The following is a 20,157-nucleotide window of genomic DNA, read 5'->3' as shown; positions in this document are numbered from 1 at the left end:
CAGTGGTCATGTATGGATGTGAGAGTTGGACTGTGAAGAAAGCTGAACGCCAAAGAATTGATGCTTTTGAACCGTGGTGTTGGAGAAGATTCTTGAGAGTCCCTTGGACTGCAAGGAGATCCAACCAGTCCATCCTAAAGCAAATCAGTCCTGGGTGTTCTTTGGAAGGAATGATGCTGAGGCTGAAACTCCAATATTTTGGCCACCTCATGCGAAGAGTTGATTCATTGGAAAAGACCCTGATGCTGGGAGGGATTGGGGGCAGGAGGACAAGGGGACGACAGAGGATGAGATGGCTGGATGGCATCACCAACTCAATGGACATGAGTTTGGGTAAACTCCAGGAGTTGGTGATGGACAGTGCGATTCATGGGGTCGCAAAGAGTCGGACACAACTGAGTAACTGAACTGAACTGAATGTTCCATTATCTGGGTGTACCATAATCTATCCATTCACCTACTGGAGAATATCTTGTTGCTTCCCACTGTTGGAAGATCTTAAAGTAAAACTAGAGCATCATGTCCTCTTACTCCAGATATTTAAGAAAAAGGTATAACCAACAAGGCCATTATCATGCTGACAGTAAGCTCTTAATGTAATCTAAGACCATGTGCATATTTGAATTTTGTGAAGGCCCTTTTAAAATAGCATAATTTTGACAAAAATAATATAAACTTCTGATATCTGAAACAAGAAAATCTTATAGTGCATAATCTGTAAGAGTTCAATAGAGCATACTCCTCTGCGATATTAAACTTTGCTTCATATTATAATTGTTGGTGGGACTTGGATCTGTGAGTCACAGATCACATTCCACTCTTAGGTCAATAGAACATGCCAGGGTAATTGTTACTATTATAAATTATCCTGACAGCAAATGTTTATTGAGCATTTAGTATATGCCAAGCACTGTACTTCACATGCATTATTTCATATGATTCTTATAACCCAGTGGAATACCTGTTATATCCCTTCCAAATAACTTACTGAAGGCTTCATAGTTAATACATGAGTTGGAATTTAAATTTAGGTCTCCTAACTATGGCTCTGCTATCTCCCTGAGTTTACTTTAAAATGGTGATATAAAAAAAATAAAAAAAATAAAATGGTGATATAAAAAGGGTTGAATGATCTTAAATTGATCTTGTAAATTTCTTAATTTCCAGGCTGTAAGACTAGAAAGTACTTACCAGAATCGAACACGCTATATGGTAGTGGTTTCAACTAATGGTAGACAAGACACTGAAGAAAGCATCGTCCTAGGAATGGATTTCTCCTCTAATGACAGGTATGATACCTCAAATGGGAGGATGAGATAACCTCTTTTTAAACAACCTACTCCAGTTGCCTTTTGAGTTATCACAAGAACATCTTATGCAGTTCTGCCTCTAAAATGTTCATTGTATAAAACTAGAGAACATCAAAAGTATCTTAGACACACAGTCTTTAGAGACAGAATTGTTTACTGATGTCTTAGGTTATGTGTCCCTGATTTACCACTGTTCCTTACCTTCTTCCTCTCATCTTTAGGTGGTAATGATATAAAGAAAATGGTTTAAAGTTCTATCTCCAAGGAGGAAAAAAAAAAAATGGCTTTTCTTTGCAATCCACTTTATTTTAAGCCATAATGACTCACTTGGTGATTCTGGGGCACACATCCTTTGTGATTTTGTACCAGTAGGTTCTGGGGTTAAAGAGAGCCCACTTTAATTCCCGTCTCTTACATCCATGGCCTTACACCTTGCTTCTGTCAGATGTCACACTTCCTTTTTTCTTCTTCTGAGTTAGAAAGGAAGGGGGAAGGATGATTTCTAAAACTCAAAACAGAACCTTTTATAATATTCACCTTTGACTTTAGCAGCACTTTACATCCTAAGATTAAAGATATCACACAGAACTTGGCTCCTTTGTGCCCTGAAGGTTTGTCGCTTTCTTTTTTTAATCTTCCCACTTTTTCTGGAGAAATCTTAGGAAGACTGTGGAATGTGGCTGCTAAGCAGATCTTTGCACTGTAGATAATAAGCCTCAGGAAATCCTGCCAGATGTCTCAAAGCGTGGACTTCCTGGTTCAGGACTAGAGTGCAATTGTGGAGTAGCTAGGGGTGTGACCCAGGCTGGGAGAATTTAGCCACAGAGAACAAAGAAGACTGAGAGCTCTTCTCATTGTCCTGATGTTGGAAGGAAGGGAAAAAAAATCACACTGTCACCAGAAAGATTTTTGAACTAGTGTTTACCTGGGCTTGAACATAGCAGTCAGCCTGAAAATGATTTGTGGGTTCAGCAGGATCACAGGGCCAGAGTCGTTACCTTGTATACCACTCACAGCCTTTAATTGTAATACCCTGAAATTACACAGGATTGAAAACCACATTTAGGAAGCTTTTTCTCCTGCCCGGTTTTAACCTCTTCTGTTAGCTAAGCAGCAGATCTTTCAAGAAGTATTCATCCTGTAAGAATACTTATCTTGCCTACATTCATTAGTATTTTAAAACCCCTGCCTTGGGTTTTTCTCTTTCTAGATCTGTACTGTCTAGGATGATAGCCACTAATCACATTGTAACTATTTAAATAAAATTAAATAAAACTAAAGTTTCAGTTCCTCTGCCACAACTAGCCACATTTCACATGCTCTAGCTGTATGTGGCTTGTGGCTTGCGTGTTGGACAGAACATTTCCATCATCACAGAAATATCAGGTGGACAGTGCTGCTCTCCATCTTACTTCCTTTCTTTGGTTCTCCCTGACTACTCTTTTGGAAGTCCCATAAAACAGGAACTGGAGCTGGGTGGACACATCGTTTGAGTCTTGCCCGAGAGAGAGAAGGTGACAACTGCAGATTCTCCTGACCCAGAGTGTGAGAAGTCAGGTGTCCAATGCTATCTGTCTTTCACTTTGTCCTGAACATCCCCAGAAATCATAAAGAATGCTTATTAATGTGAGTGTCCAGTAATTTATCCTCAGTAAACTGCATCTGTCTTTGATAATAGTCCTGCCTGAATCATATCTGACCAACAAAAGAAAATTTTCATTTATGGAAGACAAAATGTGATAAGAAAAGCTAGAGAAACTAGTTTTAATTCGGTTTGGTAAATTTGATATTATGAATTATTCCCCTACACCCTCTGTTTGAATGAGCTTAGATAGTAAGAAAAATGCTACCTACTTCAGAATACCATTGCTCAGGTAATCTAGTATCATTTCTGTCTCAGTTGCTGTTTAAGGAACCTGTATCCTTTTGTATCTGAGAATACAAAAAGTTAATGTTTCAAAACAGTATTAAACCAGAGTGGAACCCAGAATGTTTATGACATGTTCATTCAAAGGATTCTCAAAATCTATTATAGCCAATTTATTTAGCCTCTTTATAAGATCTTTAAGTATTGTGTTATATTTTATGTAATAATTTTTTTAATAAAAAGTATAGCTTTAGTTTTCAGATTGCATTTGATACATATTTCAAGTTATAAAAGAGCTTTATGATGTTTTAATTTTTCCTCATTCCACCAGTACCTTGAAATGTCTGGTACATGGAGGTACTCAATGAATATTTTTTAATGAGATGAGTATCTATTAAAAGAAGTAACTATATTTTAATGGAGAAAATCTCATGTGACTCAAGATAAACTAGATAAAAATACTGGATGTGCCTAATTCAGGCCTCTCTTTCCTGTCATGTGATGAAGCTACTCCTTAATGTAAAAACACATTCTAACCTGAATACAAGCAGAAAATGTGATGTTTGGTTCCTGCATATCATTGTCACTTGTCTAAAGTTTAACTGGTGTCCAGTCACGAGCCCATGGATCACACTCCTTTGAACCTTTGGTACCTGGTTTAGTTACTTAATTTCTCGATTTGTCACTAAGCTATCGACCCTTCATATACTTGTTGCTAGGACCTAGTTAAGCATTTGCTTAAAAAAAAAAACTTACTCTAAAAACTCACTCAACCTTGAGAAGCCATTTTCAAAACAGGTTTTCTCTGCACCCATCTCATCTATTCAACAAAAACAGTGGTAGAGCTGTCTTCCTCCCTCCAGGGCCTGGCACAAGAGCTGTTCAGGAGTTCAGGCCCAAGGTTACAGTGTGCATCAGCTGTTCACTCTTGATCTGAATCTCCTACTCTGGAATCACTAGTGGCGTTGTGAGCAATACAGGCCAGCAAGTGCGGTGCACATTAGATGCAGCCCAACGAGGGGACGGCCTCCCTTAGCCCTGAGTTCCACGTTCCCTGTATTGTTCTTAGTGCATTATCATGATGTCCCCCTCCCTGCCCTGCCAAAATCACTCTACGTTTTATTAGAGCACCCACTACAGATTCATATTCAACATTTGTTTTGCATGACAACACAGTCATATGTATTTTTCACTTTAATTTTTTTTTCACTTTAGTGCTCGTTTCGGCAGCACATATACTAATATTGGAACGATACAGAGAAGATTTAGCATGGTCCCTGAGCAAGGATGACACGCAAGTTCATGAAATGTTCCATATTTTTTTAAAAACATATATATATATTTTTTCACTTTATGTTAGATTTTTATGATAACCCTATGAGGTTCAGGCTTTGTTACCTGCATTTTAAGATGAAGAAATTAAGGCTAAGAAGGGTTAAATAACATGTCAAAAGGAATTGAAATACTGAAGGAGATTAGGTTCAGATCTTTTGACATAGTATAACTAACTGCTCAATAAATGGTATTTGTTATGTTTAGGCACTATTGCACACATTTTTTTTTTTTTTTGGTGTGTTATCTAATTTAATCTTCAAAACAGCCCAATAAAGAAAGTATTTTTTATCCCAGTTTTACAGATAGGAAACTGGAGCACAACACAGTTAATTATATGATTAATGTCAGAATCCAGATTCCAGAGCCCCTCTGACACCACAGCCTGTGTTCTTAACCATCCTTCACTGTTCCATCTCCTACATCCAGTGTTCTTTCTCCTATATCATGCTGCTTTTCTAGATATATTGGCAGGGAGAGAGTGTGGGAGCCTTTGGGAGACTAGATTGAAGGGAAAATGGCTTATGGCAGCCTTAAGGAGAAGAAGTGGCAGAAGTCTAAGGTAATTATAGTTGTCCAGAGAAGTGGTGTGGTAGAGACTCAATTAGGAGTCCATGGTTTCCTATTCAAGCCTGTTCCACTAACTTAAAACTAATTTCCTTCCTGGAATAGTGTGTAATTTAAACAATATTTTAACATACGATCCTAGAGCTACCCCTTTGTTGGTTGTTGAGAGTCCTGTTCACTCTGTATTTCAGCAGTGCTGTTTCAGTGCATGGCCACCAAGCACTGTTTTATTCATTTAAATGGCAGTGTGTCTATTTTGTCTCTCTAAGCCATCAACAATTACTTTTCCCTTTTAGACTACTGAGTATATTCTGGCATTTAATAAATCTATGTAAACCTCGGAATTAAAATTGAGCAAATCACATTCAGAGATCTGCAGTAACCAGCAGTAGTTCTTGGTATTAGAAATAATTCTTAGAGTTGACTTGGGAGCTGTAATCTTGGGCTGAGCCCTGACAGTAGCACATCAGCCATCACCTGGTCTTTTTAGATAGCAGCCATTGGCAAGACAGCAATACAGGAAGCTGAGTCAGTTAAGTTTTCTTTGTTAAATATATAAGTATCTAACTAACAAATATAGTTAGTTATATAACAGATACTAATATAAGTACCTAACTAACTGTTAAACACCTATTTAAAACAGCTTCTGGCACATACATTGGATTCGTTGTAATATGTTAGAAATTTCTCCGCCTTGTCAGAATTTAGAACTTAGGGACTTATCCTTTGTGGTGAAAGAGTTAAAAAAAAGAACTGCTTCCTAGGGTAATAGAAAGTAACTTACGGATTATTTCTTGTCTTGCAGTAGCACTTGTACCATGGGCTTAGTCCTGCCTCTCTGGAGTGACACCCTAATCCATTTGGATGGTGATGGGTAAGAGCTTTCCCTTTTTATTCTCCTACAGAAAGCCAAGGGGTGGGGTTCCGTCTTAGTGCCCATTCATTCAGCTGAATGGGAGGCCCATTGTACCCAACTGAACTGTCATATCAGCAGCTCAGCGAGTCCTTTTAAACTCCTGTTTTGTAAAGTAGAGTAAAAATACAACTTGCCAGAGCCTCTCACTTCTGTTCTTCTGGGCTGACTATGGTAAGAATCCAAACAAAGACGAGCTAGTCTGTTGGCTCACTCTTTAGTCTGAGCATGTGGGACTGTTGCAATGCTCTCCCGGAGGATGATATGTTCTGTTTCAAATAACCTCTCGCCGCCTCTGCCAGCTGTCGGCCTACAGTATAATCCATTTCTGTGCCAGTTCTTTCCAGTGACCCCCCACCCCCACCTCCTGGTGTTTTTAGAATTTGTCCCCAAGAGACCAAGATGTTTGCTCCAGTTTATAATACCGGGGTCAGGTTTACTAAGAACTCGCAAGACTTGCAAGTAGAAATATACAGCAGAACAGTTTGTCCATAGCTACAGCTGGGAAATAGTATGTAATTCCCTCACTCCAACGTGGGAGGCCACTCATGGTGCTTGGTAGATAAAATCAGACAATTTGTTGAAGGACTTTTCAGTCAAGTCCTACTCCAGTTAACTTCTGCACAAAGTACTTGATACCTTCTACTGAGCCAGCAGTTGCTAGCCTAGGAAACAACCTTGAAAACTCACAACTGAAATAACCTCCTCTCACTTAACGGATTTTTGTTTCATTCTGTTCTCCTTAGTGGGTTCAGCGTCTCGACAGATAACAGAGTTCACATATTCAAACCTGTATCTGTGCAGGCAATGTGGTAAGAGGACTTTTAATATCTCTACAAAAGTTTTTTTTAATATGTTATTGAAACAGTATTTTATGAGAAATTGTATTTGAAATGGAACAGTTCTTTATGAAAATGTCTGGTGATCTGTTTGTGTGTATAGGATTTTGTGTGATCTGTTTGTGTGGCCATGATAGTTAAAGATGTCCTAGAAGTTCATTTTTCAAATGATCACAATGGAAGGCCTTCAGCATTGGTGAACAAGTGAATCCGTAGCCAGTCGGAACTGAGCTTTATAGGGACACATTGACTCAGTTAGTTGGTAGCCATGTAGAGCTGCATCTAGAACATTCGTGACTGTGCATTAATTTCCCCTTTCTTCAGGTAATCAGGGAAAGCATTGATGGAGTTACATTATATATCGATGTTTCCATTTAAATTGTTGGCAGCTGTTTGTTACACTATTTATATAATGCACATAAATTCTAGAAAAAACACTGTAGTTGTTAATAACCATCAGCTGATGTACTGACACTTCTGGGGTTACTTACTGTGTGTGTCAGGCATTGAGTGCTCTATATAAGGATTACATCTAATCATCACACCAACTCCCCAAAATAATATTATTAGCTCTTTATGATGGGTGAGAGAGGTCACATAACTGGCCTACGAGTATCTCTTACATTTAGACAGAATAGACTCTTTTTCTTTTGTTCTGGATTGTCTAGAAAAATGATCCAGTATAAGCAGGGAGTGATGTGATTCTTAAGATTCAGAGTCATCCCCCGGTCAGGGATTTGAATTTCAGTCCCTCGTTCAGTTGCCTGTTCTGTAGTGGAAGTCCCCATGAGGAGCAGAATGGGCAGAATGCAAGCCAAAGGAGAAATAAAGGAGCCTGAAAAAGACTCCAGGGAGATCACTTACCCCTGAACAACTGGATTGATAGGCTTGAAGTGGGTGCAGTCCTAAAAGAGAGTCCACTGAACATTAAATCTTATCACCTCATACAGCAATTGAGATAGGACAGAGTTTCAGGTCATGTGTTTAGACCAATTTTTAGTTTTAGGCCATATTTCAGTGATAAATTTCTCAGAAAAACTCATAACCTCTTTTGACTAAGATTCAGTTAAAAGCAACTGACCTGCAGTTACACACTGCTGTATTCAAAATGGATAAATGACAAGAACCTACTGTATAGCACATGAACTTCTACTCAATGTTATGTGCCAGCCTGGATGGGAGAGAGGCTTGGGGGAGAATGGATACATGTATATGTATGGCTGAGGCCCTTCACTGCTCACCTGAAACTACCACAACATTGTTCATCAGCTGTACCCCAATACAAAATAAAACCTTTAAAGTTTGAAGGGGAAAAAAAAGCATCTGACCTGTACCAAACAAAACCCAACAGCCTAAGTCCCATAAATGCAGTGTTCTCAGCTATATTTTGGGGAGGGATACAAATCTGTCTTAATTCTTTAGGATTCAAGTAGTTCAAGCTTTGGTGTTTTAAAGTAGACCGACCAGTCCTAGCTGTGTTAGCTTATTGCAGAATAAACTTTTTTTTGGTGTACCACATGGGGAGTAGTGAACTGAAAGTCACAGGAAAACAAAAAACCCTAGTAGATGATGTGTGAATCAAAGCAGCGTTTAAACCAGGTGTTTCCTTCACAGGAAGGTGGTTACTATAGCCTCTCTCCTGTACACAGCTGAAATACAAGGTGGCTGTGCCTTGAATGTGTTTTAGGGTACTTGTACCAAATACTTGTGCCATATGCTTTTGAAGCATGTGTTTCCTGGATGAAGAAAACATGCATTGAATATCCTGTATGTTGCACTAAGCTGGCTTTTACTTTAGAATATGTGTTCATGCTCAGTCGTGTCCAACACTTTTTGTGGCCCCTTGGGCTGTAGCCTGCCAGGCTCTTCTGTCCATGGGATTTCCCAGGCAATGCCTGGGAGTGGGTTGCCATTTCCTCCTCCAGGGGATCTTCCCAACCGGCATGTCTCCTACACTGCCAGTGGATTCTTTACCTGCTGAGCCTGCGGGTGACTAGAGACTTGAATCTGTGTAATGAAACTAAAATTTGCTGAGAATTCGGCTTCAGTTCAGTTCAGTCACTCAGTCGTGTCCGACTCTTTGCCGACCCCATGATTCACAGCACGCCAGGCCTCCCTGTCCATCACCAACTCCCGGAGTTCACTCAAACTCACGTCCATCGAGTTGGTGATGCCATCCAGCCATCTCATCTTCTGTCGTCCCCTTCTCCTCCTGCCCCCAATCCCTCCCAGCATCAGGGTCTTTTCCAATGAGTCAGCTCTTCGCATGAGGTGGCCAGAGTACTGGAGTTTCAGCTTTAGCATCATTCCTTCCAAAGAACACCCAGGACTGAACTCCTTTAGAATGGACTGGTTGGATCTCCTTGAAGTCCAAGGGACTCTCAAGAGTCTTCTCCAACACCAAAGTTGGAGAACCACCAACACCATCAATTCTTCAGCGCTCAGCTTTCTTCACAGTCCAACTCTCAGAATTTGGCTTAGTTTGAGTAAAAGGAAGCATTTTAAAAGATTCTGTGATTTTGTTCTTTTGAGAAAATCTAATTCCCTAGTAGAAATGGACTGGCATGTTTTCCCAATCAAAATTGGTCATAATTTTATCTTTTAATGTACATTATATGAGGTTGACAAGGATTCAAGAAACAGCACTGTCACAGCCTCACTGATAGGAAGATAAACTGGAGTGATCTTTCTGGAGAGTGATTTGCCAGGACAATTTACCATTTTGTATACCCTTTGACATAGTGATTCTGCTTCCAAGAATTTATCCTGAGGTAATAATCAAGGGTATGTGCAGATTTTTAACTGTTAAGAATCTTTATCAGTTGTTCTAATAGTATCAAAAAAATGGAAAGCAATTTTTAAATGTCTAAAAAACTAGGAATCAATTAAATTCCAGTACATCCATGTTTCTAAATATGCAGCCATTGAAAATTATCTAGTTGAACATTTATTGACATGGAAAAATGTTGACAACAAAGTGTAAAGTAAAAGAACAAATTAAATGATATGCAGAATATGATCATGTCTTTATTTTAGATCTCTGCAGAGACAAACAGACTGGAAAGATCTATATTAAAAGCTTAACAGTTGTTATTTCTGGATGGTCCGATTATAGGATATTCCTGCCTTTTACCTCAGGTCCCTAAATTTTCTAAAATGAGCATGATCATATTTGTTATGAAAGAAGAAACAGTAAAAAGGCATTTTTAAGCAAAAGATATAAATAGATTGGCCACAGAGTTCTCTCATAATGTCCTTTTCCCTTAGGAAAGAGATATTAATTTATAGTTAATAAGACATTTCATTTACAAATTTTAACTTTGAACTAGAAGGCTTTTTGGTTTTTTTTTTTAAAGAAGGCATTCAAAAGGCTCTTGAGATACATCAGTAAATAAAAACATAGAAAGATACCTGCTTTGGGGTAACTAACTTCCTAGCATTTCTGGCTCAAGCTTTTCCCAAGTATATAACCAAAACAATATTTTTCAGTTTTGTTTACCTTTCTTGAGTTCCTAGATTTGGAGTCAGAGATCTAATTAGTCACAGAATAACCAGAGCTGTTCTTAGAAAGTAGCTCAAGGGTATGAATAAATGGCTTAAAGTGACTAGGGGACTAAGGCAGCAAGAATGATAAATGTCACTAGAGCAGTACATCCTGGACATAAAAGGACTTGTCCTCAAGGCTTAGGGACATCTGTCTATGTGATCTTTGTGGAACCTTTAAGAATTGTAGGGAATATATGCTCTACGTGACCCTGTGCCAAGAGAAACAAATCTTTGTGTAGTAAATGAAGTAGATCTTTTGTCCTCTAGTGATACGGGCCATAGCGTGGTTCCAATTACAGCTGTATATAACCATAACTATATCTAACTGGGCCTCCCTGGTAGCTCAGCAGTAAAGAATCCACCTGCCAATGCAGGAGACACAGGAGATGTGGGTTCAGTCCCTAGGTTGGAAAGATCCCCTGGTGAAGGAAATGGCAACCCACTCCAGTATTCTTGCCTGGAAAATCCCATGAACAGAGTAGCCTGGTCTGTAGTCCAGGCTATAGTTCATGGGGGTCACAAAACAGTTGGACATGACTTACCAACTAAACAACAGCAGCAACAAATGTCTAACTGTATATATTGTGAGCTCATGGTGAGCTCCGCAGGTACTTGGACCTATTTTCCACTGGTAGGTTGTCAGTTCCCCTCCACCCCACCACCACCTTTATAATGCATCATATTTTTCAGCAAGAAATGTCTAGTTGATTGCTATGAATAGATAATATAGTATTATTATAATCAGAATCAGAGAATCTTGATTTCCAAGCAATAGATTCTCCAGAGGCCCAATTCTGTAAGATTTTAAAATTGGCAGAGTTTGGGGCATACATGGATTACTGGCCTTTAGGTATCCCCACAGGTCTCCAGTCTCACTTCCCAGCCTATCTTTCAGGTCTGCACTGCAGAGTTTACACAAGGCTTGTGAAGTGGCCAGAATGCATAACTACTACCCCGGCAGCCTGTTTCTCACCTGGGTGAGTTACTATGAGAGCCATATCAACTCAGACCAGTCCTCGGTCAACGAATGGAATGCTATGCAGGATGTACAGTCCCACCGACCTGACTCTCCTGCTCTCTTCACAGACATGTAAGTCATCTTGCTGGGGATCCCAGACGTCCCCTCTGTTAGGTTCTCAGGGGTTTGGAAGCAACATGTTCCTCCCTAATCTCTCCTCTAAGGGAATGAACCTTACGAGTGATACTAGTCATTGTTGACACTACACATCTGCCACACAAAGAACCCTGTTCTTTCTGTTGTATGTAAAGACCTGAAGAGTCTCACACCTGAGCACAGCGGAGTCTCCACAGTTAAGGACTGCAGTACCATAAAATCCCATTAATTCCGATTCCACTAATTGGAAATTTGAGTTTAAAGGAGTTCGGCTGAGCTCTTGTCTTTGCATTATCTATAAAAGAAGCATTTGCTAAGCAAGTTAATGACATTGAGAAGCCTTAGCGCAGATGTTTCTAAACACTTCAGAAAATGTTTCCAGTCAATTTAAAAGAATACTGACATTTTAACTGATTGCTGTTAAGATTTTTTTAAATACATTTTATAATTTGTGTCTTAGCCCCGCATTTGACTTACCAGGTCTGTAGATTTTTTATTAAATCTCCCTGCTGTGCTGTGAATTGGATAAAGACCTAAGTTGAAGCTGATGTTTATTTCCTTTTAGTTAGGTCTGTGTGTTGAAACTTATGAAATTTTTTCATACCTAGTTCCTGCTTTCGAAATTAATCAGGATGTTTATTTTGCTCTGAATTGATCTTTCTTCACCTCCAAGGTATTTTCTACATCTGGGAAAGAAGAGTAGCGACTTACTAAAAGGATCTTACACCACTTCACGTTCAGATTCCGGAAGTGACACCTAAACAGTGCATGATTTTTTTAAAGGCTTAATTTAGATAAGAAATGCCTTTTTTACTAGAAAAAAGTGAAATTTCCAAAAAACGTGTGCAGGGAATAGTCATTAAAAAAGTGGAAACTTTTCTGCGTAGGATATGATTGGTACAAGGGTCAGTTAGTACTGGTAGCTCTAGTCCCTGCAAGATTCCACAGTGACTAAAAAGATAAGCATAGTATGGCCTTCAGAATTGGGGGCCGTGTTTTATTGTTGTTTTGGTTTTGGTTTTTCTATTTTGTTTTGTTGTTGTTGTTTTGGACATGGCACACAGCTGGCAGGATCTTAGTTCCCTGGGGTAGAAGCTCAGAATCTTAACCACTGATTGCCAGCAAAGTCCACATGAGCAGTATTATTGATTTACTCTTTATGACTGGTTGATGGGTGTCAGAGGAACGGACGTCTCATCTGGTTTATAAACAGACACTTTGAATCAGAGAGAGAAAACCTTTCTTTTCATTTTTCCTGATTTTATTAGAGAGAATTTGAAAATTACAGCCCCAAAAAAGGAAGAAAATGAAATTGCCCATAATCTCTCTCTGCTAAGTCGCTTCAGTCATGTCCAACTCTGTGCAACCCCAGAGACGGCAGCCCACCAGGCTCCCCAGTCCCTGGGATTCTCCAGGCAAGAACACTGGAGTGGGTTGCCATTTCCTTCTCCAGTGCATGTAAGTGAAAAGTAAAAGTGAAGTCACTTAGTCATGTCCAACTTTTAGCGACTCCATGGACTACAGCCCACCAGGCTCCTCCATCCATGGGATTTTCCAGGCAAGAGTACTGGAGTGGGTTGCCATTGCCTTCTCCAATCTCTCTCTATCCCTGAGCAAAAATGAATAAATAAATATGTAAAATATACTCACTGCCACATGGTAAAGACCCATTAAATGTTAATTCTTCGTATGTACAATATAACCACAGTTTTAAGATACATTTAGTAAACAAGTGTCTGTCTATAGTAAAAGAGACAGAGCTGTAGGTCAGAGTACTAATAATGATAGAAGGATTTTCAGTGATTTTTATCTTCTTTCTGTATATATGTATTTTCCAAATTTTTCTTTAGTGAAATTGAGGGAGAAAGTATGTTTGTGATATAATGCCTTTTCCATTCCCTCTTCTTTCCTAAGTTGACTAGAAGAGCCTTAAAAAGAATGCTGAGGATACAGAGAATGTATGCCAAAATGGACTTAAGTGCTCCACTGTGAATAAAGTTTATATTATGAAATCCAGGGAAGGTTGAGAAGGGAACATAGGTATATGGTGCCTCCGGTGTAGGTCAAATGTTATACTAGGCACTTCATCCATAGTATCTCATTTAATTCTCATAAAAACCTCATGAGACAGAGAGTATTACTGTTCTTATTTTATAGAAAAGGAAACCAGGCTCAGTGAAAGAAAGAAATTTGTTCGGGTCATATAAATAGTAAGTAGCAGGGCTGGGGTTAAAACCCGGGTGTGGACTTCCCCTGGTGGTCTAGTGGTTAAGAATCTGCCTGACAATGCAGGGGACACAGATTTAATCCCACATACCATGCAGCAGCTAAGCCCATGCGCCACAACTACTGAGCCTGTGCTCTGCAGCAAGAGAAGCCACTGCAGTGAGACACCCTCTCACCACAACTAGAGAGTAGCCCTTGCTTGCCACAACTGGAAAAAGCCTACGAGCAGCAAAAATGACTAAAGCCAAAATTTAAGAACACAAAACAAGCAAAAAAAAATTAAAAGAAAAAACACCTAGGTGTATTTGCTCCCAAACACTCTGCCCCAATAAGTGTGAAGGATTGGGAGAAAGGCTGCTAAACTAGGGAATCGAACCCATTGCACTCAGGTGCTACAATTTGTTTTTTTTAAGACCAATGTTTATTTTTAATAGACTGAAATGTGTAACTCTCTACCATTAGCTATGTCTAGGAAAAGTGGTGGGGAGTGTGGTTAAGCATGTTATTCCTGGTCAAGACTGGGGTGCTTGAGCTGATTGACAGGGGAATGGCATAGGTGTTAGCTATACTCTGCAGGGTTCATGAGAAACTTATGAATCCAAGTGGTAGGGAACCCCAAGGTTGTGGTCTCAGAGCATCCATCTTTGGAGATTATACGAAGCTATTTTTGCAGCCAGTGATAAGGCTGTAGGCAGCAAAGGCAGGCAGGATGCCTGAAGGCTTAGTCCATTTCCATCTCCAAATAAGGAAGTTCAGAACGGATACCTTCTTGAGTAGGTAGGAGGGAAGGCAGAGACAGAAAGAGCTCCCTGTGAGCCCCACTCAGATGCTGCGTCTTAAGGAATAATGCTTTTAGAGAGAAACATTCAGTTATGTTGAACCAGTATCTTTCTAGTAATTGGAGAATCAGCCTCCTAGTTTGATTTCATAATAAAGTTCCAAGGGAAGTTTTTATTTTTAAGAGAGTTGGAAGACTAATGGAAGCAGCATTATCCTGTAGGTAGAGTGTTAAGCTGGGCAAAGAGTTCTGGTTCTCTTGCCATCGTAAGTGACGGTTGGCATATCATTTAACCTCTCAGTTGTTTATTTCCTTTATCTGTAAAATGGGAATAATAATTTCACAGAAATATTGCAAGAGCTTTTGTGGAAAAGGAAAATATTTTGGATAGGGTACTGTAGGTAGTTAATCCTTGAAATTCATTTTGGAAGAGAATTTGCTCATTGAAGAAGCCAGAAATCACTCTTCTCTCTTTCCCAGTCATAGCAACAAATGATCAGCACTGGGTGGCATTTGTAAGCTACAAAAGATGCAGTTGCATAGTAGGTCATACCCAGCTTGGTTTTCTAGCTCAACAAGCGGTGCTGAGGGTTACTTGATGGAAATGGTCCTCCATTAAAGTACTACACTCAGTGTAGCCTATTTGTCTTTACTCCTTCTTGGATCTTTATATATGAATGTATTTATGGGCTTTTAGACATGTACAGCCTCTTCAAGTAATAATTTCTCCCTGTTACATTCTATAATTCTGAAAAGAAACTTAAAATATCAATTTCTTTTTTCCCTGCCTCCAGAATATAAATTTAAAAGTAACAAAAGGAAAAGCCTGACAATTTGGAAACAATCAAATGACACATTCATTAACTTGGTCCTTTTCCTACCTAAGAAAAATCACCATTTCTCTCTTCTCAGACCAACTGAACGTGAGCGGACAGAGAGGCTAATTAAAACCAGATTAAGGGAGATTATGATGCAAAAGGATTTGGAGAATATCACATCGAAAGAGGTACGAGACCTTGAGTCCTCATTGTTCAAGGCTAGAGGTAGATTAATAATAGGCGGGGGGCTGGAAATGGTGACCGATTGAAAGTCCAGAGGGACCATTCAGAGATTAGTACAGTTATGTCATCTCTGTTTCAGATACGAACTGAACTAGAAATGCAGATGGTGTGCAACTTGCGAGAATTCAAGGAATTTATAGATAATGAAATGATAGTGATCCTTGGTCAGATGGATAGCCCTACACAGATATTCGAGCACGTGTTCTTGGTAAGTCTTAGGGCCAATTTAAAGGGGTGTGCCAAACTTCATCTCTGCCAACTCATAGGGGGCAATTATCAAATTTTATTATACTTAAAGAAAATGTAGCTTATGTTAAAAACAAAGGTAATAAATACCCAAACCTCATCACTTCCTAATTATTTGACTACATTTTACTGTTATCTGTGCTCTAAAGGTTATTTACGTCTGTTGTGTGGTGGAAAGGTTTTATAACGGTATGCTTCTGCTCATTTCTTCCCAGTTACTCAGTGACAACAGTTGACTATGGTGGGAAAATTTACACCAAGGAAGTTGGCAGATGCTACAGATCAAGCCTTTTCTCCCCATGGGTGGTTAAAGATCTCATGCTGTTGGAAGTAATAGTCACAAAGCAGACCAGTCCAGTGTATACAAATAGAATGATCCTTGGATGTCAAATGGGTCTGCCAAATGGGTCTAAGGTCTGATACATCTGAACAGAGCAGAAAACTACCTCTAACAGAGACTATTGGACTTTCAAAATATTTGAAACCCTGCAGCTACATTTTCAGTCCCTCAGTTACTTTTTGATTATCAAATCTTCAGTGACTTAAAATTGTTCTTGATGGTGCTGGACATTCAGTGACTTGTAATTAGCCCAAGGAGAGGTCTCTGACAGATGGATTAGGAAAGATTCTAAAATCCCAAGACCGATTTATCTCCCAAATGTTAAAGAGTTCTTGTTTTCATCTGTACATGGTAGTGGGAACAAGGATACACAAGGATAATTAAAGTCAGTGGAGAACACCAAAACCTCACTTTTATTTCCGGTTCTCACATACTTTGGCTAAAAATGCTAACAAGGAACTAAATTGATTGGTTTGAATTTCACTTCCTTTCTCTGATAAGGACATTTGTGAGCTGTGAAAGGATTAGAAGCTGGGAAACAGGGAAGAGGAATAAATGCTCAGGAACTGACTAAACTGGATCATCTCACCCTGAATATGAGTTTGTTTCACCCAGCACTTAGACTTCATGCCATTGAAGGCTTGTGCCCTGAATTAACTTGTTGACACTTTGGAGAGTGTGTGCTTGTCGAGTGATTCATGGGGCGTATAGCTATGAAATTACTCATGAAAAGCTGTGAGCTGGGAGGGGAACTGCTTTTCCATTACTTTAACTTGACCAATGTGTGTTGCCATTTCTGGATATAGATCATACGGCAAAACTGTCATTGACCTTTTCCATTTGTGTAGCACCTGGCTCTGCTGACTTTTGTATGTAATTCTATGAGGGTTTAAGTATTCCCTGTTCTTGTATCCTTGGAAAGAATTTTTTGTGTTGTCCACAGAAAACGTATGAGTCATTCATTCAAATGGACCCTGCCCCCAACTGTCTCCATGTAACATGACTAATTTTTATGACAGGCAAGTGCCTGTAGCCAAAAATAACTCGTTAGAAAGTGACCAAAGCTATAAACTTGGAGTTGCTTTTCCACTGAGCTTGAATCTTAATACCTAAAAGGATGCAGACATGATAAATGTCAAATTCAGTCACTATCTAGCTGTTTAATTTCAGACATACTTCCCTGTGTTTCAGATGCCACCCTCTTAAGAGCTACCTTCTCCTTTCCTCTTCTTCAAATGTTACTATTTTAGGACATATAAATACATGTTAATAGTACTTTAAACAGAAAGAACAATCCAGTTCTCCCCAAAGTAGTCCCTAATCAGCTAGAAAGGCCTTTGAGTATTTGTATCAATAGATTCATCCTGTTATTTCATGATTATTGACATAGTCTTCTGTCTTGGGTTTTTCTCTTACTACAAAAATTCGATTTCATTGCAAAAAATTTTAGACAGCTTTAGAAGACAATAAACGACATTTAATCAACACAAGAGAGATAAACACCATTATCCTTGCTTATATAATACTGCATTCTAGCTCTTTTTTACTTTTTAAATATATATCTGTGCATATTTTTGAAAAAGGGAAAATGTATTCAGCTTCAGATATAATTCTGTTTTCTCTAAATGGACATGCTCTTTGCCTTGTGAATATTTTTCTTTTGGGGGGGGCAATTTTCGAACTGGAGAGTTCTGAAATTTAACTCTTATGCAGCAAAATAAGTGCACGAACAGGTTGTCTAAACATCTTATTGTACCTCTTCCTTCATGGCTTCCTCCTTTTGTTTGCATCGTCACATCCTGTGTCCAAACCCGTATCTCTTCTCCAGTGAGTCTGTGCTCCGCTGGCTTTCCCAGCAGTTGACTTGGAAAAAGAGGTCTTATCCAAACTGCAAGTGGTGGTGTTAATTTTCTGCAAAGTCATTTCATCTTGTTCATAGCTGCCATGCCTGGAGTGCAAGCAGACTGTGTGGAGGGAGGCAGCAGGAATTCTCCCCTGCCTTAGGAAGAATGCTCAGCTCTGTAGTGCACTGCACAGAGATGTTTATTCGGAAACGTGTCCAGCTGATATTGAGAAGTATAGAGCATAATTTAAAGAAAAACCTGCTGCGAGAAGACAGGGTTGATTGGTTGGAAGCCAGGGTATTTCCAGAAAAAGTTTTTCCCCACCCTTAAGAGTGTACTACTCCTCTGAGTTGGAAGCCTTTGCCCAACCAAATCTCAGTATCAACAGCTCTCCTGGAGGCTGTCCGATTTGGCTGAGAAAATGCTAGATGTGAACAGAGATCCTTTGCAGAAAGGCCGTCAGCTTTCTTAGTTAAACAAGGGAAACACGGAACTATTGGACAGGCAACCAGTAGTTTTCTTCGTGAATAAAAAAGTAGTCAGAAGTTTACCACTGATGGTTATCTTTTTCAAGATTTGACATTACAAATCCTTTTAAAATAAGAGTTTCGATTTCAAAGAAGCATTAAGGTAAGTCTCTCGTTCAGGATTTTTGCCCCTCAACTAGAGATGTGTATCATCAACTTTTTAGAAGAAATTGTAGAGCTTGTACCACAGTAAAGTGACTCACAGCATTGATGCTGTAGCTATGGTGTGATAAAGATTTGGACAGGCATACCAGTCCTTAAAGATTCTATGTTGAGCTGTATGGTCTTAGCAGAACTCCCAGTACAGTCCTCCTCCTCTGCCATAAATGTGCTGTCCTCTTATATTTTGTTTGGAACACTTGGTCCCCAACAAGGCTATTTCCTAAGGATAACATTTGAAAAAAAAATCAGTCACTTCAGTCTTTGGGCCAGAGTATAATGTGGGTGAACCAAAGTGAAAGATGGAAGTGAACTTATTTTAAGATGTATTGCAGTTTTAAGATTTCATTTTATACTTCTGTACAATTAAAATATGCTTAGCATAATTACATAGAACTTAGTGAAAACCCCCATGGAAGTATGTAGTTGTAAGCCTGAGAAACATGGAGGGAAAAAAAAAAGATTGAGTTTGTGGAGGACCCCAGGAGGCTAATATGCATGGCATTGGTATTAAGGACAGAAAAGTAATAACACCATGTTGATTCCAGTTCTTCCAAGCTGAAGCAGCCCTAAGCAGAGCCCAGGTCACTTGGTGTGAGCCTCACTGAGTCAGTAGCTGATGAATTTAATTTCTTTTGTTTCTGGGTATGTGCCATTTCAGATTGTCAGATTGAAGTTTCTCTGGACTAGTAGATGTAAACCGTGGACTCTTCCCATCACATCAGGGTTATTTCCATCTAGCTGGACAGAATTCTGTAGGGGATTTAGATTTCTAAATTAAGAAGTGAGGTGGTCACATTTCCCTGGCTCCAGTTTAGCCACTCAACCCTTATTGCTTGGCTTCTGTCTCCTTGAAAGCCCTGTTTTTATTCTTCTTGCCTGTTTCTTTGGTGTGGGAGTGTTTTCCAAGGTTGAGCACAGAGTCTTAAGAACCTCTTATACATGTTTATTTTAAAAGCAAATCAAGTGAGCCCTGGTCTCTAGAAGAGATCAGTTGTCCATCACTTACTGACCTTTTCCTACAGCATCCTTGAGGTCTTCTAGTTCAGTGGCCAGGTTACAGAGCACTTGTAATGTGAAGGTAGTGCCAGAGTGACACTTGACAGTTTTCAGAGTGCTTCATTTACTTATCTCATTTGACCATTTATTCAACAGGCATTTGATGATCCTCTTTATTGTGCTAGGCACGAAGCTAGATATTTGTGCAGTCTGATCTATATAAGGAGGGAGTAATGACCATATCAAGAAAAATACTCATAGAAAGCCAGTGGAGTAAGATTACCAAAGTCACCTGGTTTAGACAATTAGAAGAGGTCATGAGCGAGAGTGATGAGGGCAAGAAGCCATGGTGTTCTGGGTTGAAATACATGGGAAATGAGGAATTATAGAAAGTGAGCATTATATTTCTGGGGAATCTTGGCCATGAAGGGAAGAAGAGAAGGACAATGTCTAGAGGATCTAGGATGGAGAGAGGGTTTTCCATTTTCA

At 39.4% G+C, this 20,157-nt stretch overlaps 1 protein-coding gene and 1 non-coding gene across 6 annotated transcripts in view; both read left to right on the top strand.

Annotated features, from left to right (window-relative positions):
* SSH2 (slingshot protein phosphatase 2) overlaps nt 1-20,157 on the top strand; it is a 246,458-nt gene that overhangs the window by 197,376 nt on the left and 28,925 nt on the right. For 4 of the 5 annotated variants that reach the window (XM_027519266.1, XM_027519262.1, XM_027519265.1 and 1 more), the window contains 6 exons: nt 1,168-1,289; nt 5,882-5,950; nt 6,736-6,801; nt 11,270-11,464; nt 15,405-15,498; nt 15,633-15,761. In XM_027519266.1, the coding sequence (XP_027375067.1) occupies nt 1,168-1,289; nt 5,882-5,950; nt 6,736-6,801; nt 11,270-11,464; nt 15,405-15,498; nt 15,633-15,761 (675 nt within the window). The remainder of the gene's footprint in view (nt 1-1,167; nt 1,290-5,881; nt 5,951-6,735; nt 6,802-11,269; nt 11,465-15,404; nt 15,499-15,632; nt 15,762-20,157) is intronic. The other variant, XM_027519264.1, reaches the window with a different exon arrangement.
* Nucleotides 4,392-4,499, top strand: LOC113878726. Its single transcript, XR_003507140.1, has one exon. It is a non-coding gene; the product is annotated as a U6 spliceosomal RNA (small nuclear RNA).

Source organism: Bos indicus x Bos taurus, chromosome 19 (assembly GCF_003369695.1).
Source record: "Bos indicus x Bos taurus breed Angus x Brahman F1 hybrid chromosome 19, Bos_hybrid_MaternalHap_v2.0, whole genome shotgun sequence".
Lineage (NCBI taxonomy): Eukaryota > Metazoa > Chordata > Mammalia > Artiodactyla > Bovidae > Bos > Bos indicus x Bos taurus.
The sequence above is the reverse complement of the archived record's forward strand: the minus strand, read 5'-3'. Positions and strand labels throughout refer to the sequence as shown.